This window comes from Taeniopygia guttata, chromosome 4A (assembly GCF_048771995.1).
Source record: "Taeniopygia guttata chromosome 4A, bTaeGut7.mat, whole genome shotgun sequence".
NCBI lineage: Eukaryota > Metazoa > Chordata > Aves > Passeriformes > Estrildidae > Taeniopygia > Taeniopygia guttata.
Window position 1 is genome coordinate 9,557,255 of NC_133029.1, and position 27,865 is coordinate 9,585,119.

General features: G+C 35.5%; 1 protein-coding gene across 4 annotated transcripts in view; it reads right to left on the reverse strand.

Annotated features, from left to right (window-relative positions):
* THOC2 (THO complex subunit 2) overlaps positions 1–27,865 on the reverse strand; it is a 49,252-nt gene that overhangs the window by 10,411 nt on the left and 10,976 nt on the right. For 2 of the 4 annotated variants that reach the window (XM_072929122.1, XM_030272623.4), the window contains exons 6-31: positions 27,679–27,800; positions 26,811–26,944; positions 25,546–25,712; positions 24,741–24,833; positions 22,214–22,369; positions 19,154–19,326; positions 18,814–19,009; positions 16,352–16,393; positions 15,206–15,336; positions 15,021–15,122; positions 13,741–13,825; positions 12,692–12,785; positions 12,182–12,262; positions 11,794–11,890; positions 9,933–10,050; positions 9,251–9,430; positions 8,488–8,652; positions 7,563–7,838; positions 6,989–7,130; positions 4,502–4,659; positions 3,529–3,657; positions 2,904–3,035; positions 2,636–2,820; positions 1,722–1,906; positions 1,326–1,431; positions 522–958 (exon numbers count right to left, since the gene is read on the reverse strand). In XM_072929122.1, the coding sequence (XP_072785223.1) occupies positions 522–958; positions 1,326–1,431; positions 1,722–1,906; positions 2,636–2,820; positions 2,904–3,035; positions 3,529–3,657; positions 4,502–4,659; positions 6,989–7,130; positions 7,563–7,838; positions 8,488–8,652; positions 9,251–9,430; positions 9,933–10,050; positions 11,794–11,890; positions 12,182–12,262; positions 12,692–12,785; positions 13,741–13,825; positions 15,021–15,122; positions 15,206–15,336; positions 16,352–16,393; positions 18,814–19,009; positions 19,154–19,326; positions 22,214–22,369; positions 24,741–24,833; positions 25,546–25,712; positions 26,811–26,944; positions 27,679–27,800 (3,886 nt within the window). The remainder of the gene's footprint in view (positions 1–521; positions 959–1,325; positions 1,432–1,721; positions 1,907–2,635; positions 2,821–2,903; positions 3,036–3,528; positions 3,658–4,501; positions 4,660–6,988; positions 7,131–7,562; positions 7,839–8,487; positions 8,653–9,250; positions 9,431–9,932; positions 10,051–11,793; positions 11,891–12,181; positions 12,263–12,691; positions 12,786–13,740; positions 13,826–15,020; positions 15,123–15,205; positions 15,337–16,351; positions 16,394–18,813; positions 19,010–19,153; positions 19,327–22,213; positions 22,370–24,740; positions 24,834–25,545; positions 25,713–26,810; positions 26,945–27,678; positions 27,801–27,865) is intronic. The other 2 variants (XM_030272624.4, XM_072929121.1) reach the window with 1 other exon arrangement.

Consider the following 27,865-nt stretch of genomic DNA (forward strand, 5'->3'; position numbering starts at 1 on the left):
GCACAAATATAAAACTCAACATCAGCCTCAGATAATAACTTAAGGATTTGCTCACCCTTAATATAAGGGACTGATAAAGCTTTTTTGCATCCTTCTTAAGGATGCAAAGGCCTATATCTTTCACTTTCCCTGTTTTCTTCCAATTCAAAGGTTGTCATGAAGCTCTCAAAATACACACAAAGTTTTTGCTTTACACTTTTGCAAAACTTGCATGGTCAAAGTTACACTAACACATTTTAATATAAGACCATTTCGACTTAAATTTAAAAAACAGCAGGCTTTGTGAGAACAAGCATTCACTGAAGATGTGTGAAGTTCATACATTCCCATAGTTTGCCTTTTGGAGATATTCTGACCATATCCTTTAGATATTTACTGCATTTAAAAGCCAGTGCCAAAATCTTACTTATTATATAGTGATTCTCTCTCAACTTTTCCGGCACTTTTTTGACGTTCAGTGATTTTCAAGTGACACATTCTATTTTTCTAGACAAGAATAGAAACCAAATATTCAAACTTACCCCTTTCAGATTCTGATGTATCTGATCGGGGAACAGGTGACTTCAAGGACCCAGCTACTGGCACCTTTTCTCCTCCTTTAGCATTTTCCTTGGATTTCATTTCCTTTGCTAGATCTCTTTCTCTGGATGGCTCCTTTTCTCTCTCCTTTTCTGCAGTTGACTTTGACTCAATGATGGTAACAACCGTCTTGGACTTTTCTTCTTTTGAAGCTTTTTCTTCTTTCTTCACCTTTTCCTTCTCTTTGTCAGATTTTGGCGTTTTCTCCTTGATCTCTCTTGCTTTCTCATCTTTGTTTGCCCGTTCTTCCTTCGGTTTATCTTTCCCATCTTTCCCAAGTGCCTTCATCTCCGGAGTGGCAGCTGGAGTCTTTTCTTTTTTTTCTTTATCTTTTTCCTTCCCACTTTTTTCTTTATCATCTTTCTCTTTAATAATTTTGCTGCATCAAAAATAAAATGGCCAATTAGCATGGATACAAAACACAGCTCTAGCTGTATTACAGAAGTTTTATTTCTGAATGTTTGACAGAATTTCCTGGAGCAGACACTATGATTTCAGATTTGATGTTTTTTTATCACAACAGCAACAAGGAAATGTTCTCATTTATCTTTCATAGCTAAAATGAAATGCATTTATCAGTAAAACTGTGCATTTTGAAAGAAATAATGTAGTTTTTTTAAACTTTAATCAATGGGAACTATTTCCACAGAACCCAATAGTAAAATTAAAAGGCATGTCATTTCCAAGTGTATTTCTGTGGCTTGGAAAGAAGAAAATAGAGAATGTGTAAGAATAGTTTTTCTCACCTATTAGATGCACTGTTTCCATTGCTTGTTGTCACCTTCGGTGTAGCGTTGACAGTTTTATTAATAACTTTCACCACACCCTGAGATTTCTCCTTTAGTTTATCTGCTTAAAAAAAAAAAAGAACAACTTTATTTCAACAAGTTAATCTATAACCTACTGATTAAAATACAACAAACAGTTAAGCATATTCATGTCAGGTCATGTGTAATTAACAGTTAAAATAGGCAGCAGACCACTCTCTTCCAAAACCAAGTAAAAATAAAGAACACACACTAATCCTATTCAGCATCACTTTTTTTTTCTTTTTAGCTTAATGAGGCAAATTTTGAGAGAAGCCTGTAATGTCTGAAAAATTCTACTAAAAATAAACATATAATAATCATAGGTGTGTTTACCAGTCTCCTCAGTAGTGCCCTCCTCCAGTCTAACTGTATTTATTGTGAGAGACGTAGGCATCCCAGCACCACCTGGCCCATTTTGTACTGGTGCAGGTACAGCATTCCTGGCAGGTGGGTCTTTGTGGTGAAATTCATTTTCAGGTATCATGAAAGGCTTCCTACTTTTCAACTGTCCAGAATAGCTGCAAGTCGCACAGATTGTTAAATATGCACAAACATAAAGCAAAACATGGGTTGAATCTTAAATGTGGATCTAATCTAACAGTTCATCTGTTATTTATTTCACAGTTTTTCCTAACTGATACGCAGTTTCTTCCCCCTATATTGATGAGCTCAAAAGAAAAAGAAAAACAAACAAACCCACTAGACACAGAAGCAGCCCTACTTCCACACCCTCTTCCTCACCACGACACACACACACTCCTGGCCAAGCACACAGAACAAACTGACTGCTGACAAAACTTCAAACTGTTAGGGCAACCTGAACTGCCCCTCAGGCATACAAGGATGATTCCATATTCACCATAGGAAGATGCAACATGTGACTAAGCATTTTAGAATCATATGCACTTTCAATATCTAACCAGTCTTGCAGCAATAGCTCTTGACTTTCTTTCTTTTACTACCCCTCCTATCTCCTTGCTGCTATACTATTTCTCTAAAATTAAGCTATGCTCTTGTGAGTAGAAATCTTTACTATTTTAAGGGTTTTACTAGAGTCTTGTAAAGGAAATTAGTGATCATCCAGCACAAAATGAATGTTTTCATTCACACTGCCAGCACCAAGATGCAGGATAGCGAAATCTTCTGTGATAAGGTAAAAATCAAATATTAGGACTGTAACAGTTCCGAGTCTTTAGATGCCTTTCATGATCCACTTTTAACCACTCTCTTAAATAAGGTGTTGTTACCCCATAGCCAATGCATATAGATCAGGTCTCTTCTCTTTCTCTTCCTGACATATCTTGTGTACTCTTCTTTCCAAGGCTTGACCCAGGTTCAGCACTTTTGGATACCATGGAAGGATTTTGGTCAGCACAATCAGGATGTTTCTGATATGTGTATATTCACCTGTTTCCAGACAGTGCACAGAAGCCTAAAACATAAATTAAAGCTAATTTATGTTCTGTTTTTTTTTCAAGCATTAAAAAAAATAAGGTTTTTGGCATCTCTATTTACCTTAGTTAATTTATAGTGCCATTTGTGTACCACGTGTCTAAAATTCTCATAATCCAATTGATCAGCCTTATTTCCACCATCAAATCCAGTTGCTCGTAATATAGTTAGGAAACCTGGATAGTTGCCACATTCCTACATGCACATCAACAAATAGGAAAAAGTTATTTTTCAGGAAACAAAACTGGTAATCCTAAATTCTAAACTCTAAAGAATGAGAAACAATCATACTTTATAAAACTCAATTTTGTTGAAGCTAATTTATATTGACATTTTAGCTGTGGGTGAGAGAAAAGATTGTTCATAATTTAACTAGCTGGTGCAAAGAGTATTAAGAGAGTTTCTATATACTCCCTAAATTATCTTCAACGTACGCTATGCAAAAATCAGAAATGGAAAGGGTGTTTTTTAGCAAATATATTTTTTAACACCATACAAAATTACCTCTACCAAAACAACATGAATTATAGTAAAATACAAGTCAATTTTATGATTATACTATCAGAAAAATCCAGTTGCACTATTTTTAAATCTAACAGTGTCACTAAACCCATTTTTACTGGGCTGGATTACACAGATGGTTAGTACATAGTCTAATGAGCAAACTAATTTTATTAATTTCCTATACCTTTTCATATATGACTCTGTCACTGTGCCATCTGGTCACAGTCTCCAGCATACAGCATAAAAATCTGCCATATCTACTGGCTTCATTTTCTGTGCAACTTGCAACCGTATATATGATATCAGAGAAAACCTGTGAATAGAGGAAGAAAACATTATTATGACCATACTGAATTACATAGAAAAAAAATCTATCAAAACTTACAAATTTCTCTCATCTAAACCACCATTAAGCTGGTTTCTAAATACCACAGAGACTACTTATATAATTTTGTTTGTTTCCCAACTGCTGGTCCTTCACACTTAGCCCAGAATCCAAGCATACAGCTGCCGCTGACACTGTTTGGTAGTTCAAGTGTCTTCACTGACAAAAGTGTTTTATTTTCAAATGAATAATCATTTGAGCTGGTAGAAGTAAATACCCAGGCAAGCTGATGCAAAATAGTTGTTTTTTTTTTTTCCCCTGGCCCACACAGGTCCATCAGATAGGGCTACTTGAGTAGAAATGCTCTTTTGGACACATGAAATCAGAGAAGATGCAGTGACACCAACAAGCCCCCTGTCTGGAGCACCATTTGTCAGGGTCAGAAGGGTCCCAAGGATGTTGCTGGTGTGGGACAAAAGTAAGAAAATTGGTTCTACAGCAGAAGGGCACACACAGCTAAAAGGGGAGGATGAGAGCAGGCTATAGAAATGCAGATTACTTAAAGGTTACAAAACCTGAAAACACCTCCTGTGGCAGCTAATGACTTTGCTCTGAAACTCCAGACTCATTAGGGTAAAACACCAACAACATTTCTTGAAAATAAACCCCTGAAGCTTTAAGAAAACTTTGATCAGAGGATGTGAAGTACAAAAGCGAACTTCTGATTGCCACAGGATCTCGTTTACCTCTTTTGAGAGGCAGGGGAGACACTAGTTTGGGATGTTTGTAGTGGTAATGATGAAATTATACACACAGAGTTGTAACTACTTACTCGGTCATAACAGAGAAGAGTGGAGAAATTGGGTGTTTTCTGTTGATGCACCAGTTCAACAAAGTGAGCACAGTAAACTGCATCAATTGCCGAAAAAATACAGCGAGGAAATATACACAACTGTAAAAATTTGGTGATAGTCTCATTTTTGGTAGATTCTTCAAAAAACAAAAGTTGAGAGAGGAAAAGAGAAAAGAAAAATAAAGTAAATTAATGGTTTATCATTCAACTACTCTCTTCCCAAGAAGTTCAGTATGACAGATCCATACTCTGGTGTTTGATTTCAAACGTATCTTTGGTGTTGATCAGAAAAAGTCCATGTAAGTGCAACTGTTTAAGGGTGGGGACAGAATAGCAGGGTGGATGTAGCAAATCTTTATTTCTTATTGGCAAAATTCTTCTTTCACACAATGGGGCTAAAAACAGGTTCTGGGAAAGCTTCAGTAAACTTCTCTACCTGCTCAAATTGTGCACATTACCAAAGCAAACACCACCTGCTATTTCCCTAGAACACTTTCTTTCATCTTTCTACATGGGGCTGACTTTTTGTTTGGTTTCCTTCAAAACTGAAGGAATTCTATAGAATCCATTAATAATCATTTCTCAAATTAGTCAAACACATAGAGGAATTTAAAGAAGAACAGGCTTCAATAAACCACCACCCCAATACACAGACATTTTGTGAAACTTTCATTCTACCACTGAGTAAAAGACTGCACTGTAACAAGTTCAAGAATTACCTGTTTCTGTTTGACCAACCACAGGCTGGCAAACTCAACAGCCTAACACATACCCAAACTGGTCCCATGGCAACAAGGAGCATAGAAACAAGCTGAGAGGAATGTACACCACGAAAGCAAGGTCAAAGAAAAGTACAGAACTAAAGACTTCAAGTGGATGCCTTCAAAGGAAGAACAGCCATGATCCTCACAAGGGCCACTGGTGGTTTTGCACAGGCCACAAGTCATAATACCCAGGGTTTACTTGCTTCAATCTTGTGATGCTCATGGAATAAAGCTTGCTCAAGAAAGGACTGTCAAAACTTTATGTTGACTTTGTGTAATTTTAGTATCTACACCTCAAAGGTTATAACAAACATTTGTTACCTAAAAAAAAAAAGGAAAAAATCTATCAAGGGAATCACAGTTCATAGGACAATCAAGTGTGCTGCTTCAGAAGTGTACAAACAAAGCAAGTCAACAGCCAGTCAGAACAGGTGGCCTCCAATTGCTAAAGCCACCAAGCTAGTTTGCCAAAAATAAACTTATTCTCAAGGGTACAAACACTCTATCAAAAGTTTGTAGTCAGGAAGCCAATCTTAAAAAAACAAAATGCATATCAATAATTTAAAAAACAATCATAAACCCCACTACTACAGTGGATTTACTGTTCTAGTTCCTCAAGCAGTACAATCACAAATTATTTATTTTAATGGGCAAACTGCTGAAATACTAAGCTTGCCTCTGGATACAATGCTGGGAAACTTACTTCAGCTGAAGCCCAAGTGCAAGAGACAACAATAAGCTATTCCCAGTATCCCACAAGGAGTTAAGTGTATACCTATGCAAATTATTTTCTACACACTTTTTGGTGTTTCTTTAAATAGACAAATTTACCAAGTCACCTCTAGACCAAGTTTTAATCAAGCAGTAACTTTTCACCCAGTACTTTCTTGTAGTTCATTTGCTACAGTACATTAAATATTTATAGGGAACGGTGTTTCTTCATTAAACCAGTTGGATGGATCTTACATGAGTTGGACAACAAAACTCTTTTCCATTGGATTATGCTAGGCTTCTTGGGACAGACGGACTACTACTTCCAGTTACAAACTCAAAGTTCATCCAGAGAAGAAAACTGACCAGAGAAAAACATTTCAGATTAACCATACCAGCAGAGTTCACAAGCAACATGAAACATTACAGATGTTTTGTAGAAAAGACTTGATTCTGTTTGCTGCGTATCTGCTCTATGAAATATGTTCATGCTGTTTCACTGCATGGGGCTGTTAGGCTGGCACAACACTTGTCATTGGAACAGGGTTTATGCTACCACCCAAATCCTGACATACTGCTCCTAATCACAGGACTTAACTCAAATGAATCATTGAGGCTTCACATGCCTATTTTTTGTCCTGTAGCAATTATACAAACTTAGCAGCATTCTAACTGCAGTTAGCAAGTACAAGCCAGCTTGCAATTACAAACTTCCACTGAATTGGTCAATCTCTTAACTTATTTTCTAAATTAGGGCAAAATTTAAAAAGTCTTGACATCACAAGAAACAAAAAACTTCTCTATGAAAACCAACCACTCAGAATTTGCAAAGACACATTACATTCTAACTAAAATTTTACCTTGCTATAACAGACCTCAACATAGAAAAAAATAAAATTTTCAAATAAATATTAAGAGTATTAGTGCAAGGAAGTTCTGGAGACAGTGACAACTACAAAAACATCAGAGCATTTCCCTTAGACACACTTACTTGCCAGAAGCCAGTTATCTTTCTCTAGTTTCAGTCTCTGTAGAACCCTCTGCACATGCTCCAACTGCTTCTTCTCCTCTTCAAGGAGCTTGTCCTGCAGAGCTGTGCAACGTTCTTTTTCTTTTTTCTTTTTATTTGGAGGCTATAAAATGTCAGCATAACTCATTCAGTATTATAACTAATCTTGCCATAGACAGAGCAATAAGTTCCTGGTAATACTATATACTTGAAAAACTTTTCACTCAAAAATGTTCTGCTCTAAAAACCAACTGATTTTATGAATACTAGCTATAGTTAAGACAAAAGTGAACAGACAAACCATGGATACAGGTGTCAAGACTTGCTTTCTGAAACTGATTTTCCAGTAAATTTCACTTAGTGGAGTCATTAGTAATTTTAACACGAGAATTATGAAGGAAAGTCAATCCAAATTATGTTAATGTGTAAAATCAGAATGGATGAACCAGGTGACAAAACTTCCCAGATCTAAACAAGCTTGATATAATACTTCATGAAAAGAAATTCCTTCAAGGCTAGAAAGCTTAAATTGGACCACAAAATTATATTAACATACCATTTCCTGATTGTCATCTATGGCTTTCATCTGGACTTTAAGTTTATTGACTTCTCTGTCATAGCTGCTGTGTGGCACGGCAAGGTCATACATTGTTAAAGACCAGAATGTAGCATAAAACTGAGGGCTGATGTCATCCCAGACTTTAGGGAGGTGCAGAGAAATCACAGCTTCGTGAACAGGAGCCATCACCAACTCACATGATGTAATGTATTTGTGAACTTTGTGCTGCTGTTTATTTCCCTTCTCAGCTTTTTTTAGTTCATCATACTTTGACTGTGGATAAAAAAATAAAAGACTGTAATCTATATACACAAAAATTAAACTTAAAAATATAATTTAACTTCTCTCTAAAACTGTACTATGCAACATTTACTTGTGAAATGTCAGTACATAAAGCACTGAATAACCTCATACAGAACTTTAGTCTTCATCCTCATTGGATGGATTTATCTTTCTTCACTGATGCTGCTACCTGTTGTTACAGTACCACCTTATGCTACACCAAGTAAAAACTGCTCTCCATATAGAACTTTTTAGATGCAGGAACAAATTAATTTCTGACACTTCCCTGAGATAGCACACCATTTGGCAGCTGTAACACTTTCCTCCACAGCAAAAATCCATCTAAAACACGTGCAGAAGAACTTACACCTTTGAGGGAACAAGGAGGGAGAATTGCCCAAGACATCCACAGAGGAAGACTTCATTAGCTATGACTCCTGTCAGTTGTATGGAAGTTGACACATGGAACATATTTTCTAAGAATATTAAGGTCAACCTGTTCCAACCCACATGTTCTAATTCTACTAATAAACTTTGCAAGTTTTATTTAGCAAACAAACTTTATCAGGAACCTACTACATGTACAGCAACAGGTACCAGAGCAGCACTACAAGCAGACAAATGGAAGAGTTGTACTCACTGAAATGTGGTGTGCATACATGGGTCTTGAGAGGAAAAATGCAGCATCATGAGGTGTGTGAAACTCATTACAGAGAACATCAATAGAAGGCACTCGCTTAATGTAATCCTCTGTGCTTAGATTGGATGCTAAAAACCCACCAAATTGTACCAGAGTGTCATGGCACTACAAAAATAAAAAATACAAAAAGTTAGCAAACATTATTATTTTGTTCAATAATTAAGTTAGGGAGAGCTTCAAAGCTTGCCTTTTTTTTTTCCTTTTGGTTTCTTGTCAAAAATGCTACATGGTAGAGCAAAAAATTTCTCATCGGGGAAGAACAATAAAATAATAAACCCCACCTAGAAAAGTCAGCAGAACTCAAGAGCATTCTATTCTACTAGAATGGAATGCAATTAGCTCCTACTGCCTAAGGCAGCAACAGAATTATTTTTTTTTAAAAAGGAAGTTTCACTACCAAAGATTAGGAAAACACAATGGACACTTAAAAAATAAGAATTTAACTTTTTATGACAAAGGATGCTTTGCTCTTTTGCTCAGAGGTCACTTGTCAATTTAATATACTTTCAATACACCCATGTATTTTAATAGAGCAACCCTGCAATTAGTTTTAAAAATCCTATGTATTTGTATTTATAGTACTAGATTTTCATATATAATTCTATAGATTGTTATTTATGTGCTGAATCCTCACATATTGTGCTTACACACTAGAAGTTAACAAAAAGAAGGGGATCTCATAAATACAGGTGTTTTTACTTGCCTGATCATACAGTTTTCCCACCAGCTTCAGGTGTTTTTCCCCTCCTTCTTGAAAGACAACACCATTTCTCTGTTGAGCCATAAGCAGGCACAGTGGAAGGGCAAGATCATGGTCCAATAATGCATCTTTTAATCTCTGAGATGATTTCTTTGTATTCCTGATTTGGCCAAAATATCCACCCTGCACAGTACAGAAAAAATTACCCAAGCTGGAAAACAGTGCATCAGGAATGGAATCCATGTGAGCTGACTGCAGAAATACTGATGAATTAACAGCAACAGTTTCCTGGCCAGTAGTAAAACTCCCTGGATCCTGTACTGCAATGTATGTATAGAAGAATCAGAAACTAACCAGTCTTGCCTGCTTTAATCAGTTTTTGCTGCTCCCCCCAAGCAGGGCTGAGCCAGCAGGACTGCAGCACATCCAAGCTCAGTGGCTGCTGGAATGCACATGTCTGTCATGGAACACTCTCTCCTGAATATGAGCTGCTGTGATGCACAAGAACTAAGGTTCACATCTACACTGCTTTGGCTGCCCATCTCAGGGCCTGTAAGCTCCAAAGAGGGGGCAACTCTGATAAAGCACACATCTTTATCAGCTATGCTGCCAGAGTTCTTGAACCAGAGCCTTTAGAACCACCAACAAAAAGCAAGAGTTGTTATTAAATTTAACACAAACACACCTCAGCTTTCAGTTGTTCTCCACCAGTCATGGCTTCCAACTGTTCCATCGTCATTTCTTCAGTAATTTCTATTCCTGCCATTTTCTGCACTACCTCTTTTAAAATAAGCAAATCAAAGCTGCAAAGAAAACAGAAAAGTGGAGTAAAAACAAGACAATTTGTTTAAGAACCAGAAGCTATGACATTCAATATATATTACAAAAGAGCACCACAAATCATGTCAAACAACATTTCCATTCTTTTTTCAAGAAGAAACTGGTATGTCAAGCCCAAGAATTTCTTTATTGCAAGTAAAAAGGTGGTACTTAAAAGCAATGCAGTCATTCAACAGTTGGAATTCACAAGCCCTTCAGAACAACTTAGTTGTTTTTGAAGATGGTAGTGAATGTGGTGCTATTAAGTATAAGCAAATTAATCAAAGTTTATTGCTCCTTTTTGTTGCTTTACAGTTTCAAACTGTATCTATACAGTTATTTCATGAACATGGAGTATTTTATATTTTGTTAAGAGTTTCTAGAATAGTACACAGCCTTAGAAATGTACTGGCGAGGTTAGTCTGGAGAAGTTACTTGGAAACATGGAAAACATTTTATTTTTACTTGAAAAACAGAATATATAAAATATTCCAATAAACATCCTGCCCAGAGACTAGGTTTTACTTCCTGCTCTGAATTCCATAAGGACAATGACTTTTCCTCAACAGAAGTGTAATAAATTGTATCCCAAATCACACAAAGCAGCAGTGTTTTCCATTTGACTTCTAAAATTTCTGTGACTGACTTATAAAGTCATTTACCTATGCCTTCCAAAATAAAGTTTTATCTTTAAATAATTCATATCGCTTATAATTTTGTTTGCTGTTCCAACCATAAGTATGTTTTCTGCCTAGGAACTGCACAATATCAGCATAAGCTCCAATACCTGAATATTGCAGTCCTATGAAACTGGCCATACCAGTAAATCCCTTTTATTTTTATGATCCCAAGTACTACACTGACTTTTTTTCCCCAAAATACTTGCAGTTCTGATTTTGAGGAAAGACAATAAACATTACTTACCATTCCTCTGTAGCTGAATATGATTGCCATCATCAGAACAAATGCAGGGACAGAGGAGTATATGAGACTGAACGTCTATTTTGCAGTGAAGGGGAAAAAAACTACATTTCTCAGCATAACTACCCTAAAATAACAGGCTGTGTTATCACCATTGGTAAGGTGCCTTTCAGTAACCATATGGGGATTTCTAATAGAAAAAAGTGGATATGTATGTGATAAAATTAAAATTAAATAAGTAAATGAAAAAATAATACTAAGTGATGACAATGGAAAGACAAAAGGAAAAGTTAAATTGGAAACCTTGTTTTGAGTTATGATTGACAATGACACATGAAGAAGCAATTCAACTAACACTAAATAAATTGGATAAAGTATTTAAATAATATTAAAATGTTAAGAGCCATCCCCGCAGAGAAGACATTATGAGAAAAGAAAAACAAACTATAACAGTCACACTGCTTTATATTATGGATACTTATTTTTTTAAATAATGTACAATAATGTGTAAGATGAAATTACACACTGGAAGGTTTTTTCCCCTGTCTGGTTAGGTGTTAAGAAAACTATTAAAATAAGTTAAAGATGAAAAAAACACTGCTTCATGTCACAGCTATACAATTAAAGGAAAAGTAATGTACTGAAGAGTGTATTGTTCTTTCTTTCTGCTATTTAACCTTCCCAATGCTATGAATGGAGTTTGCCACTGCTACAGCAACAACTACATCAAGCACCTGTTATCAGCAAACACCTAAATAACACTTCATATAAACTGAGTTTATAAGGCTCCATTGTGCAATACTTGCCTTTTGCCAGCCTTCAGCTGGTTGGCTACATACTGCAGGAGGCCTGCAAGTTCAATTGGGTATTTTCGGAAAACGGCACCACAAAAGCTTGCCAGACCTAAACCAAAGAGACACAGCAATGACTACACCTGTTTATTAAATAAACATTAACAAACTGCATATGGCATTTTAGCAATACATGCATTTCTGGAATACAAAGAGGAAAAAATTCCTATTGATTAAACTTGACAGCTCTCCATTTTGTTAAAAATATTAGCCAGTAGGTACAAGTGAAATATTGATCATAATGATCAATGGCTGAATAGATTACAGGGGAGTGGAGTATTTTTAACATTATTGTAATAAGTATTAAAAACATTACTGTAATAAATAAAACAAGAATACTAACTCTGCAGCCAGCTTGAGATTGTAGTGTCATCATGTTTCATTCTCTCCTTCTCAGGGTTTGCCAATGCTTCAATGATACAATCTTCAGTGGAGTTAAAGAAGGTATTTTTCTTCAACTTACAAGCACAAAAGTTACAGACTTTTTTTTCTGGCTTTTATAATATATGAACATGATATATAAGTACAGTAAGCACTAACATAATTACGGTTTTAAAAAAATAAAACCATGAAATAGTAACCTAAAAGCAGTATTTACCTCACTATTTACAGGATCACTATGCCTACAAGAGTGAAATTAGTAAAAACAAAGAATAATTTTCATAGTGTGAAAGAATTAATATAGAGGGCTCGATAACCCACTACAGGAGCAAAGGTATTTGCAAACTTCACTAAAATTTCCAGCAAAAAGCAGCAAAAAAAGAGACAATATTTACTCACAGATAACAGATTTAATCAGGCTATAACTGCAGCTTTATCAGTAAGTGATTAAGTACTTTATATCAAAGGATACATGCCAAGACATCATAGTTCAAGGAAGTGAGGTATTTCAGCGAATCAACAACCGGAGTTATCAAATTATCATATTTTTGTATTTGTGATAAAATCTGCAAGTTACAACAGACATTCAGCTGAACAGGGACAGTATTCCTTATCTTTCACATAATAAAAGCATTTAACAATACTTGTCTTCAAAACCTACAGAAAACATGCTTAAAATTAATTTTTCAAAGGTCCTAAACAACCCACAAATAGGAAATCTCATAATCTATCTAGTACTCTAAAATGAAACATGTCTCTAACATGTAAAAACAATTCCATATAATTTCTCTTTCCAATTATAGACAAATAAAATAATGAAAACATTTTTTCCTAATATTTCTTAAGAATCCTAAACCTTAGCAGCAGGATTTCCTGTTGCTACATACTGTAATAAAACACTGTTCAAAAAAAACTCCCCAAAACCACGAAGCTATGTCATGAATGACTACAAATAAACTGTATTAATCAAGTTCTACTATGTTCTCTTTAGTACATGACACACATGTGTATATTGAAGCAGTAACTTCTTCAAGTACAATCTAAAAACTGGTAAATCCATACTCTTAGGTCACATTTGTGAATGAGATGGAGGCCCATCAACATACTTTTACACCTCTCCAGAACTCTGTAGGACCAAGCAATCTTAAAAATCCTTCCCAACTTCAAAGCTTTTAAGTTTTCTTCTAAATGACCCCACTCACAAACAACTGTCAGAGCAACTTAGCCTGAATTTGCATTCTGCATAACCTGATTAGCAATCCCTGTATCTGAGACCCACCTCTGCTATCTCAAATTAAATTTTTTCTGCAGTTGGTTATTCAAGAGATGTTTCCACATTTAATATCTCACTAAGTATTATTAAGTCATATTTAGTATCTTACTATGTGCACTACTAAAAAATGACTATATTTTAAGATTTGCATTAAAAGTAAAAAATAGTATAGAACTGCAGGCCCCTTCCTGAACTTCAATTATCTGTTTTCAGGATGAAATGGCATTTAAATACATGCAACTACATACATAATCAAATAAAATTGTAGGATTGCTGTGGCTGAGCTTCCCAATTTGCCTTCCAGAGGGTTTCACATTTTCCTTAGTTAAACGCCTGTAAAAGAGGACATATTTTATTACAAAAGACAAGCTAGAAGAATATGAAAAGAACAGGTCAGTTTCAGTGAACATCTTTGTTAGTCTCAGACTAAACTCTCACTAGGAAATGTGTTTTCAAGACATCTCAGCATAGAAACATTAATCCATTAAAAACTGGAAATTGAGAAATCCTCCAAGATGCAGACAGTATCACCAGCCCAGCTGTCCCTCTATCACTATGCACCATATTGCAGCTTCAACTTCAAACATTTCAGAAGCCCCAGTGAAACCTGTAGCACATACACCGAACTACCATGTGATGCTGTTAGCTGCTCCTGGAAATTTAACTTAGCTATAGTTAAGTCATTTTTTGTTGCATTCTGTTCACTGAAAAACAGTATTTCTTTCTTTGTGTTAACAGTTCCACAGCATTTCCTACTGAAGATCTGAGCTCAGTCTGAAACCTGAAGTTGACAGTAAATTATACACATAATGATCTTCAGCAATTGACAGCACTGTGGTTCACCTGCACAACTGAAATCCATTGTTCAGGGGAAGGGGGGAAAGGTTTATGGTGTATGCAGCAAGTCAGAAGGGAATCAAAACAGTTGCTCCTAGTTTTCACAGCTCTGAGTGCAAAGTCTTTTATCCAGAAATAATTACTGTCTTGCCTATATAGAAAGGTTCTGATTATCTACATTGTAACACACCATTTGCTTTTGGCAAATGGAGAACCTAATTCCCTGATGGTGACATCAAATGTGAGGTAAATCTGAAATTGCTGTGAGCCTACTTAAGGGTGAGAATAATCTCTTAAACCTACTGCCATACATTCAAATCTACAGAGAACATGACAAGATCCTTGACACTCTTTGGAAGAGAGGAAATTTTCCTAGAGGAAATATGTAGCACTTGTGCATTTCATAAGCAGGGCAATTTATAAACCTTACCCATGGAAAAGGTTTTAAATCATTGAATGGGATATTTTTCAGAGATTATATACTCTTATTGGCGACAAATTTGTCTGTATCCTTGCTTATTTGATGTTTTTTAATCACAATACATTAAATACTTTATGAACAAGGACTACTTGGGAAATTACTAAGTCAGTGGACAGGGAATGTCTTTGTCAAGCTTTTTTTTCCTCCAGCTGGTTATATGCAATACACTGTACTACAGCTTATAATTATTTATGAGAACAGACTACTTACTTCATGATATATTTGGCTCGATCTATGGTTTGAGCTTTAACTTTCACAAGCAGTGGGTGACTATTGTATGTTTCATTCTTCCATTGCCCATACAGACGGTACCTGAAAGAGTACAGGAAAAGGAAATTCAGAACTGACAATTCAGCACCCCGTTCCAAAGGATGGAAACAAATCATTCTACTCACCGGTACTGGTATGGAAAGGTTTTGAACATTCCCCATAATTCCTCAGACATGCATGCATTGCAGTCCATCAAGGAAAGAGATGGAAGCAAGACTTGATCAGTAATACTCAACAAACAGCTGAACAGTGTTTCCTGCAATAAAGACAAAACCCCAAGGTAACTGTCAGGAAATGCCTCAGAAGCAGTGTTATACATGCAGTGTATATGCACTCTTGTACATGCACAAACGGAAAATTTGATAAAAAAACAAGTACACCACAAGATTAAGACTTCCAGAACAAAAATCTACATAGGACCTAGAAATATCTCCCATCATAAATCATTCAGTAAATATTTTACAGACTATCAAGACTGTCAATATTTTATCTGCCTATATAAGATACTAGAACAAAGCTGCTGAAATCATCAGCAGGTTGCACTAATTTTCCAATCAAACATACCATTAAAAAATGGATATTATGTGGACTTGCATGAAGTGCAACCAAGGAGAAAATTAATTTTGGCAACTGCCTTCCATGTATTAAGGTATTCCTCACCTTTACTTCAATTTTCAAAATTTCAGATAAAAACCTGAAAGTGTTATACATGTTTGCAAGATACATTTCCAATTTCTATGTTTTCAGTATCCTACCACCCTTAGCCTTTCTGAAACACTTCTCTTTTCCACTGAGCTGTTTTAGAATAACTATAGCAACAATGAAAAACAACCAAAGCAAAACACAAAACCCAGAAGGGATTTTCTCTGCAATGACTTAAGAAATCAGGATAACTGAGAAAGAGGAACAAGTAACAATGAAAACTGCAGAAACTTCATATTGAAAACACATTTGCCGATTTTAAAGAAAACCACTTGTTTTTGTACATTAGATTTATACTGAAACTTGGATTTCATTGTGAATAATCTTGATAATAAATTAGAAAATTTTGAAGTAAATAAATTAAGCAATTTAAAAAAAAAAATCATTGTACCAATAAACACCTCCCCTACTTCCAATTTGTCTTTTCTCTACGCTTTTCCCTACCATGAAGTGTATTTATAGAATAAATCACTGGAGGATTTCCAGCTGATTCCAAGCAAGTAAGACATAAAATGCACATTTGGTCACCATTACAATCTTTCACAAAAACACCTTCTTCCAAAACTCACCATTTTCTCTTTATCTTCTTGTTTGCTTCCATCAGACTGAAACTATAACAAAGACAACCATGTTAATTGTAACACAGTTAATGTAACAGTTACAGTTTCAGAAAAGGGCTATCTCAGCAAAAGCATAAACCTGAGGGGCCAAGCATCTCTTCAATGTTTAATCTGCCACATCTGTCAGCATTTAAGTATTTTTAAATAGAAATTCAAATGCATGGATGAAACACATTCTTTACATACATACGAGCTTTGTATAATTTTGTCCAAAAAGAAATAATAGCTAGAGCTACAAAAAAACTTGCTATTACATGTGAAATATTGAATTTTCTTACTGGAGAGGAAAAAAATTGCATAAGCATTCACCTTCTACTTAAATAATCTGAGGACTTCCAATGCAGTTACCAACAGCCATAGACTATTTCCCCCATCTTTCTCTCACAGTAACACCCTCTTAAGCTTTTAGACTTCGTTATTAAATTACTCTCTCTGCTTGCTCCACTCACCATGAAAAGCGCATTAAGCTATCACACCAGTAAGTGCACAATTATTTTAAAGGTACACTTTAGCATGAAAGCTGCAGTGCAATGTTAGTAGTCTAACTTTTTAACTACTGTATGGGTTAACTGAAAAGTCAAATTACCTTCAGTTACAAGTATTTCTACTGCGTGTTAAATGTAGGTTCACAACTAGAACATGCTGATGGCAACAATGCATTAAAAATAACTTTCCCTAATGTTACCTTAACCACTCTGTCACTGACGAATTTCTTCACAGTTCCAACCTAAAGCAAATAGCTAAAATGTTGCTCATTCTTGTCAGAAATACATTAAACTGTTATATAAGTATATTTACAGTAAACTTGCACAAGAGATTCTTATAACCATGTAATCTCCATTCTAGTGTACATATCCTCAGAAACAGGGCTTTCTCACAAACCTTCAATATTTCAGTTACAAAGTAGTCCTAATAGTCTGCTGACAGCAATAAAATGCATTAGTCCCTGAAAATTATTATTTCCAACTTAACTGCACTGTCAGTGCAAAATAGCTACCACTGAAGTCACATGTCTTCTCACTGGCCAGCAAGAAATGAGCCTGCTATAAAGTCAGAGTATTTACCACTGGAAAATCTTATACAGAGATATGGAAGTAGGGAAATAGCTGAAGCTTCCCTGATTTTATTACAAAGACTACACGGAACCCAAAGTTATTGTAGGTCTCTATCACTGCATGTTGGAACCTAACAAGAATAACTTCTCTTGACAAAATCTGCTTTTGAACAAAAAGATCGTCAATCCCAAGAATCATCTGCATCCTTAGCTCTGCATGATCAGGTACAGCTGGACATCAAAGCCTCTCCTCAGGTGGTATATAAGTTATGGTGTTATATGAGTATTCCAGACTTTGTTAGCTGAAGCTGAAATAAAAATACTTTTAAGAAAATGCAAGTTATAAAATGGAAAACTTCTCCTCCAGTACCACTTCAATCAATCAACCTCTCCAATTTTCTCTCATAAGTTAAAATGCTGGGCAACAAAACCTATTGCTTTTAAGTTTTGAGCTGGTGGACTGGCTGTTCATTGATAATAATAGCAATTTTAAAATTATTTATTCCAAAGTTTCTCTGAGCTGTTGTTTAAAAAAAAAATAAACCCCCTATGGTTGACTTGAGAATAAAGCAGAAACTACCAGGTAAATAGCAAATTGCCAGAAAAGCAGCAGAAGATCTAATTAGCCTCAATCTGAACTACTGAGTACATTTTAAGGGATTTCACAATACAAATTCAACATTCAGCCTTCCAAAACAGGTCATACTGCCAATCCTTCAACAGACACACAGTCAAAAGACAGTAACCCATCTCAAGAGATCAGTTAATTTCTGAAGTTGGCAACTTGAAGTGATTTCCACATCAAACTCATCCTTAGCAGCACCTAAAGATTCATCACTGACACGAGATCAATACTAGCAGCATTTTAACTAGGCAGAACATGGGAAAAACCCATGAAGTAAAAGGAGTAAACATCCCTCATTTCCCAAGTAACCTAACAGCTGGAACAGAAAGCTGAAATTATTTGTACTGCATGTGTTTTAGGTTATCAATCCTTGCTGACTACCTTGTTGCTGTAATAATGTAGAAGGACTTCCAGACAGTCAGTACCATATGTCTGTTGGGTTTTTTAATTATACATACACAGATAATATTTTAAAATATGAATACCAAAACAGGAAATTAGATATCACTAAAATATCTGTGGTTATAAAACTAAAGTGCCTAAAGCTGTTCCTAAAGATGTTTAAAGATCATAAAATTGATCAAAAATTAAAATAAAGTTCTCCAAGTTTGTCCTTAGTCAAGATCTTCTGTTTCAGCATTTGAACATCACACAAATAGCAAGACAAGCATTTTTTGACATCAGAGTAATTGATATTTTTTATGTTTTGACCAGCTGTTGTGTTGTACCAACCTCTTTCATAAATGCTTTTCCAAGGCGCACTACTTTTGCAAATAAAATGGGATCGTGGGACAGATGAGGACCAAGGTAACAAAGCATGTTGAACACTTCCTTTCTCAACTCCTCAAAGCTCTCTGCTTGTTTAGGTGCTCTCTTGTTTGGCAAAGAGGAAATTGGTGACCCTTTAGCTCCTTTAGGTACACCAACTCTGAAAAATAAAACGTGCAGAATTTCACATGAAATAGAAGTGAAAACTTAAGAAATTTATTTATAATTAGGCTTATCAGTGAATTCATGCTGTAAAGAAATTGTTTTCCCCTGTGCAGCAGCAGAGTCGTGGCTGTCACTTTACCTGCGGTACAGAGGCTCAATTGTCACGTGGACGAGCTGGCAAAGCGCGATGGCAATCGGCTTGTGCGCAGTAGAGTAAAATGGAGGCATCTGATCCATAATACTTTGTGCATGGTGCCAATCACCGATTTTTAATAAGGCTTCCAATAAGCCAAGCTTTTGATTATCAGGAGGCTGTAAGATAATAAAGAAAAAGTGTGTTCATAAAGTCTCCTTAATACTTCTCCTTAAGCAGCTGCAATCCACAGCTAGAGAAAAAAGCCTTGTATATCAACCGTGTAATAACAACATATGCAAAATAAAACTTAGCTAGACATTTAGACAGTAAGAAAACACCAAAACAAGTTATAAACCAATCCATGTAGAATTTAACGTTTGGATCAAAGAAAAAGTTCGAACAGAAATTTATAAAGTTGTCTGATGTATGCTTGATCACGTATTTTTTCAAACTGACACAATCTATTGCAGCTTGTTTCCTTACAGGACATTTTAAGAACAATGTAAGCATTTAAGAATCCTTTATGCTGTGTATTTTTCTGGGTTTAAAAGCACAAACTTCTCTTGCAAAAGCAGATTAGAATAATTAAAAAGCTAAGCCACACTCAAACCCTTTCTCCATCCTAGTTTGCCCGTACAGTAAGTTTCACATTAGCATCTATTCTAGGAGACTCTAGACTTAAGTGCAAGTCTACGCAAAGTTTTCCCAAAATTCCTTTTGTAATACAAGCATAACAGGAAGCAGGACTCTACAACTAAGGTCATGCCTTAAAGCACTTTTTAAGGGGCATGGTATTGATATATTTTATTGTTATAAATTGGTTTTCCCTGGCCCCCAGAGACTAACAGGAAGGAAAACTAGCTGTAAGTAACTACAAGCCTAAGATAATGTTTACACCCAGGAAAGAAAGATTACAATTCTAGGACAAAATTTTTTTCATTATTTTAAAGCAAAATATAATTTTATTTAAACCTCACAAACAGAGAATGCCAATCGATAAGAACAATAATTACTTACAAAAAAGACACTCCTGTGGTTCTACAGTTTGTGTGGCTTTAGTGGGTTTTTTTTTCCTCCTTAAAAGTTTAATGCTGGCAAATATTTTTCTGGTAGTTTTGAAAATAGAAAACAGCATAGCACATGGCAACATGCAGAGGAAAGCACCACAGCAAAACCAAGCAAGGTCTCTATTAATGCTGAACTTGTGGAGCTCACACACTGCTTTACTTTTGGGTAAGCAAATTCTGACATGAGCTCTCCAAAAGCCAAGACATGTCTGGCACAGAGGGGTCAGTCTGGAACTGCTGTCAAACCCATTCCTGCTGCCCACACTCTGACCTGTCTGGATGTCCTATCACACAGTTATGGCAAATGCATCTTAAAAGGCAAAAGTATGCAGCACATTTGTCAAGACTAAATTATTCATATTAGATTCATGAGATAGTAATGAATTTTAACCACACAAAATAAGCACATTATGGATGTAAAAAAAGTCAGGTCAATACTTTTTAAACACTGCTTTCCTTATGCAGGCACTTATTCCATGAAACTGTATCAAAATAGTATATTAAAATGATGTGCTGAATACAATGTGCCTAAACTTAGGCTGACAACACCTTTCACATGCAGTTACTCTTCTAACTGCTATGAAGTGCACAGCTAAGCACATACAAAAAATATTTTAACACAGAAAGAAGCTTTTCAAGAAACAGCACACATTGCATAACAGTGTGTGCAGTCACAGAAATTGGTTTCTGTTAAGTATAGCTCTCAATTTTCCCATCACACAGGCACAGACTTTGTCATTTCAATCCTTCAGAAAAATGCTGCAGTTTCTGCTAAAGCTTAAAATTCCCTAGTTCTTAATTCTAAAGCTTAGCCATGAAAGCTGTCTTAATTCCTCTGACATTACTTGCAATGCAGACACCCTCCATGTCTCATCAAAAGTTTATTTTTCCATCAGAAGAGGGTGACAAGAACACTTCAGAAAATTCTGGGCAGTTCCATCTTACAGCAGAGAAGGTGGGCCAAAGCAATGTGGTATAAGCAAAAGGGAGTGGATCAGAAATCTAAAGTGAGTGAAAGAAATAGGCAGCAGCTGTGGCTCCAGTTGAGCGTCAGTAACTGTATCAGGTGCTTGAGGGAAGAAAATGGAATTAGATTTTTCAAGCCAGGAAAGAAAAATGAAAGGAGGAAGGAAGGCCAGAGATTAACAGAATCAAGGTGGTGTAGAAGAAGTAGGAATAGGTAGACAAACCAGATTGATAAGGAATACAGCAGGATACAGAAATTCAAGAACAGAAACCACCAAGACTGATGGAACCCTCCCCCGACTCCAGCATGCAACTTAAAAATACATATATGGAGTATTTCTTTTTCTTTTTGTTTTAAAAAAGGTGTTTAAGAAGTACTTAAGCACTCAAATGAAGATGACAACAAAATGGCCTCTAAGAAATCAAATAACTTTGTTTCTAAAATAAAGCTTGGACACACTAAATCAAATTAGACCTAGGGCAACATAAATCTGACTTAGTAGGAACTTAAATTAAGAGTATAAATTTACACATATGGATAAACAGGCTTAAAAGAAAGCACAGTGAGCAGTTACAAGTCAACATCTTCCATTAAAAGCTTTTTCTACAATGCAGGATAGTTATGCCAACATTCCTAAGTCTAGCAATTCTTTATGTCCCAATTCTTGATTAAGAGAACTAATGTCCTTATTTTTATGTCCTTATTTTATGAAATCAACTAGGATTACACTATCATGAATCCTAGAAGTGTATATACATGCTGGGACATACTTAGTGGAGCCGATACAACAAAAAGGGAAGGATAAAATCAATTAGCCTTTGAACCAAGAATATTTTATGTCCAGAAATCCAGAACAAACCCCAAACCATGTGTTTTTGCACGTTCAATGTAACAGAAGTGCAACTGGAAGACAAATACAAGCCATCCAAGAAGCACATAACTGTTTTTCAAATAAATATAAATATTTCTATAACAATTGTTTTATGTAATTCAAATAATTTTACTGAAAAGAAAGCTACTCAGTTGCACCTTTTCAGTCTTCTCCTCCTCTTTTTCCTTTTCTTTCTCCTTTTCCTCAGTCTTTTCAGATGATAAGACGACCATTGTAAGTTTTCTGACAATTTGTTTAGCTTCCACTATGTCTCGCTTGTGTTCCTCAATGATGGCATTATCCCCTGGTAGAAGCTGGAAAAAAAAACATTATATCTGAAAACTGACGTGACCAACTCCTACTGAGGATCACCTGAGCTTGGAAAAGAACTTGGTCCTTTCTTGTTACTAATCTGACAGTGTTTCAGGGTACCAGTTTCTTTTCCTTGCTGCCATTATCCCTAACATGGAACTACACTAAGAGCAGACCATTCTGAAATCAAGAACTCATAAGAAATAATACCACTCCACTTCTTCACAACCATTTGTTGTCCAAGTCCTCCCTGCCCTCCAATTTACCATCCAGCCATAACAATTACACAAATACTTCATGATAACATTAACACAACTCAGTGCCTTTAATCCAAGTGAATATTCAAAATATTGCTCATCTAAAGGGAATAAAAATTTCATCACCAAGGAAAACCAGGTAACCTACTTAGTCACACACTTTCATTGCATATTTATTTTAAAGAAAAAACATTTAAAGCTTACCTAATTTTTAATTTATGCGCAATATGGGTAAACACATGTAACATCTGTTCTTTAAAAACCATCTTAGATAAAGTACCTAATATTAAAAAAACCTCAGCATAGTCTTGTACTTAAGAATAATCAGGATGAGGAATATAAATCTACACTCAAAAATTAAAAGGTCAAGTTGTGAGACAAAAGAAGAACTTTTTCTGACAAACCCAAACTTCAGTTTAGCTCCTGAAACCAAAATCACATTTTTGCTGCAAGTAAGTAAGTAATCAACTTACTACAGAGTCATGACCTCTTTGATGCACTCCTCTTTTCTTCTAATGGTTTTAACAAGGGAAGATTTTTATTAGTTTTTCTTTGCCCAAACTGATCATTGAAAGATGAAAGAATTCCTCCATTTCACAGAAATCTGGAGAAGAACCAATCCCACTTGGAAAGGTAAAAGGAGCTGCATTTTTCTCATTTGAAAACACAGGAAAACTACTAAGCTTCCCCAAGAAGCACCAAATGTGGAATTCCAATGGGTAAATTGTATCTTTAGGATGCCATATGTTCTATATGGCTGTGTGTATACACACACTAATTGAGAACAGTTTTTACAGGCTTGGAAGGGCGGGGAGGGCAGAGGTGGGAAGAACATTCTTAATATGAGTGCTAATCCTGGCAGTGCCCCTCCAATGGGAGCCACACAATGGACACCCCTCCAGACTCAACACCTACATGCTAATTATTTGATAGAAACTTTCATAGCAAGTTAAATTAAGTCTGAACTGAAAAGAGATTTAAAAAATACACCATCTCAAACATGAAGAGACAGAGAGACTGGCAGAGAGAGTCTGGAATGAGACTGAGAATCACCATCATGCAGGTAAACAGTGCAAATGACCGCAGGGACCCCCAAGCCTGAGCCTGGCAGAAAACATGCCCATACCTGCACAAGTCTGAGCTGAGATTGCACAGGCAACAGTAACCCCAAGTCTGAGCATGTTTTGTAAGCTTACAAACATTCTCTTAAAAACAAGCGTTATCATCACACATTTCTCACTCCACACCAATTATCTGACACATGCACTCCCACTCTTGCTCCACCCAACACTTTTTCAGCCAAAATACTCCTATGAAGCCAGGGACAGTTATTGGTGAGTCAATATTGATGAGACTGTGACTCAGGCTAAGAAATGCCACACAACTTAATGGCAGGACTACATTCCAAACCTTTCACACATGTAACTAGAACTCTTTCCTTGATTTCAGTGGAAGAGTTGAATCTTAAATTTCTTAAGACTATCCACAGATATTCTGATATTAAAAATTCTTGTATAATGTAAAATTAATTTGATAACTACAACATACTGTTAAGCATTCATCAAATTAGAATGTTGGTTGGTTTATAAGAGAACAAGTCTTTGATGATATCTAAACACATAAGTCCATTTCCTTCCTTCAACCTAACAAATGGTCAGAATTCTTGTAGAGAATGAGAGGCCTATTCAGGAACGTGCAAGCATTAAAAAAAAAAAATAACCATACTATTAAACTAAAACAGTATCTGGAGCTGATTATCCTATCACTTTTCTCAAAAACTGATCTTGTAACACAAAACTTGATGGGTCCAATTCTTAAGCAAAATTACTTAGGCACTTACCTCCAACTTCCTACTCTACCAGAAGGTAAACAATCTGGAGGATGTTCACCAATAATTCAAATAAATTTTATCAGCATTCAGACTTCAATGTGTGCTTATTTGTGTATGTGACATTAAGAAAGCACTGAAAATGTTAAGTCACAAAATATTGTACTGCTGCAGGTATTGCACAGAATATCATGAACTTGAAAATTTAGAACTAGGACAAAGGATCTGGTTTTCTTTTTTTAAAATGTCCTCATCTTTGGCATCTAGCAGAGAAGTACTGTCACTTACATGAACATAAAGATCTTCCAAATCTATGAGATTATGTTGCAAAAGGACAGCAGCAACTCTGTATAAGGAGGAAGGGGTCTCACCACTTGGATCCTAAAACAGACAACATCGAAATTTACAAAAAAAGTAATCAGAACCAGCAGAAGATTGTAGAACAGGAACCATTCGATTTCTGTTCAGATGAAACATATAAACCCACAGTTCTACCTGTTACCATGTTATTTTAATAGCTATAACTCCCAAGTCACTAGACTCTACTAAAATACACATTCAGTTTTTTGAGAAACAAGAACTTTATCTTCACACCCTTTGGTTCTTTTACGCAATTCCTAATTAATTATACATTTTAAAAAACCTCTTGAGTGTATTATCAAATATCAACCATGACTCCCCTGCAAACATGCTCCTCACTCCTGGGGATAAGTCCCGTTTATAATGCACAGTCTCTTTGTTCATGCCAGTCCTTACATAACTCTACAAGTTCAAGTGGAAGGTATCAAGATTGTTTTCAGCTCTTTTAAGAGAACATTAAGCATTCTCCTGTAAAATATGGTAAGAAGACTCCCACTCAAATAATGAAATTATTGCTTTTAATACCAGAATTTTACAACTTAAAAACTAATTTCTGTGTAAAACAAAAAAAAAACCCAAAAAATCCAAACCAAACAACAAAACAACAAAAAAACCAAAGAAAAAACAAAACCAAAATAAAAAACAACTGCAGAAAATCTGTTATTACTGACTACAGTTCTGCAGTTCACCCACCACCCACAAACCCTAAAAATTAAGAACAGAAATACATTACCTGATAAAACTTGAATTTGAAACCAAGTATATGGCATAGAGTTTGAGGCTCACACATGTACATGTAAGACTCTATCAGTGGTACAAAGAAATCATCATACTCAGGCCTGCACTCATAGACTTCTAGGATGATATCCAAAACTCTGTTAGGATCAAGATTGAAACATCCTAGAGGAAAAGGACAGAGCAGAAAAGCTTAATTTTCATCTTCACTCTGTTTCTAAAACAGAAATGGATTAACGTTTTAAATTAATTATTTTCAGTTAAACTTGAACCTTTATCAGCAGCAAAATAATCTCGATCATGTATAAATACAGCATTGATCATTTTTATTTGTTAAATATTGAACTACACAAAAATACTAAACAGGACCTCCAACCCAGATTACAGCAAAAGCAGAAATTGACAATTAAAGGGAACATTTAATAGTTAAAAACCTGATCTCATCAACAACACAGAGCCAGCAAAAGGCATGGGCTGCTGCTTCTTCTCTTGTATTATCACACATATTCATTCAGTCACACAAATCAGCCAGCTAGTAATTATTTTACACCCCAGAAAATGTTCTGGTTTGAGCTAGACCCTGATCCTCCTGGTGGTACTGCCCTGTTTATTCAGCATTATTGCCAGCACAAGAGAAAACAGTTTATTTATTTGAAGGGAAAAAAGGACTTTTTTTTATAAACCGGCAGCATAGCCTTTTGCCCATTACTGCACTGGCACCATATCAGACAGGCATTGGTGCAAAAATCAATATATTTTAAAGAATTCTTTATTCAAAAGGGAAGTGTAAAACAAGGGTAAGTACAGCTATTTCCTGTTTTTAACATTCTCCACTTTGACTGTGAGATTCTCATAATGACTCAACTTAGAAATATGGAAAAATCACTAAAAGAACTAGATAAAGGAAGAACATTTACTGCTTCTCATTTCTCTTCACGAGGAATCATTCATTCAGTATCTTCAAGAATAAAATAATGTTCATGCATTGAATTGATACATTCAATAGCAAAAAGCATCACTTTGTTATGCTCCAATATGCCTGATAAGCACATCTTCAAAAGATGTTAAAATCACAGCATGCTTATCTATGGCTACACCATAAATTCAGTATTTAAGTATACCTACACAACATTCCCCAAATTAATTTCTTCACAGAAATGGGAACTTTAAAATACCATAATTATATCCAAGATTATCTACTTTCTGTAGTCATAAGATCATACAGGAAAACCAATACCCACATTCTTTCAATAAATTCCTTACCTATTAAAGATTTGATATTTTCAAGGATTAAATCACTAGTGATATTTCCAGATAAGTCTTGACCCAATTCTGCAATGAGTTTTGCATAACCTTCATTCTCCTCTCTTAGCAAATTAAACTTCTGTTGCTTATAACTGCAAATAAAGAGAAATTAAATACCGTTGTGTAACATGCATCTAGTGAAGCTTACTTATGCTCTTAACAATTTGTAATACAAAATGCTAATTTTGAACACATTTTTAAGAATTTGTTATTAACTTGAGCTGTTGCAAGAACTATTAAATGCAGTATATGAATACCTGTAAGGGAGCACGCACTCTCCAAACAAATCCAGCTCTTATTTCAAATGCAAATAATTAAAAAGATTAGACTTAACAGGAAAGCTTGTTCTACATACTACTCTGGAGAACTGCTCTCTGACAGTCCATGCTTAAGAACCTATTCATGTTTCATGCGATGTTCTTGGACACAAACACTGGATGCAGAGACAGAAACCAAACATACACCGAAAAACCATAACCCGTGTTGCCCAAACTAAAATAACTATGTTTGCCTAGTTATGAAAACAAAACCTATTCTTAACTGATGCAAGAGCGATAATTAATTTTGTTATACTTTGTAAATTCACGTATAACAAATAAATATAATTAATCTGTGTATATGGAATCCCTGTAGCAAAAACCATAGTTAACACTTCTCAAGAGTTTGAAAACTAAGTACTAACAAAATTCTTTCATCAATGGGAAGTAAAAGCGCAACAAAACATATTTCCGAAAGAAAACTGAGTACTTGGTAGAAAACATTGTTACCAGACTAATCATTTCCCATCCCCACCCACTCCCCAAACACCCCTTGCCCCAAAACTTACAATAGTTTTGTCTTTATTTTAACAGATTTTTGATTGAACTGTTGAGACTGCTTGATGAGTCCCAATGACTCCAGTGTCTCTGGATCTAAACGCTCCTTTAGGACAGTGTCAGATACAAGATACTAAAAAAAACACCAAAAACACACACCAAATGTATCAATTACAAAGACCTAGAAATCACACAATT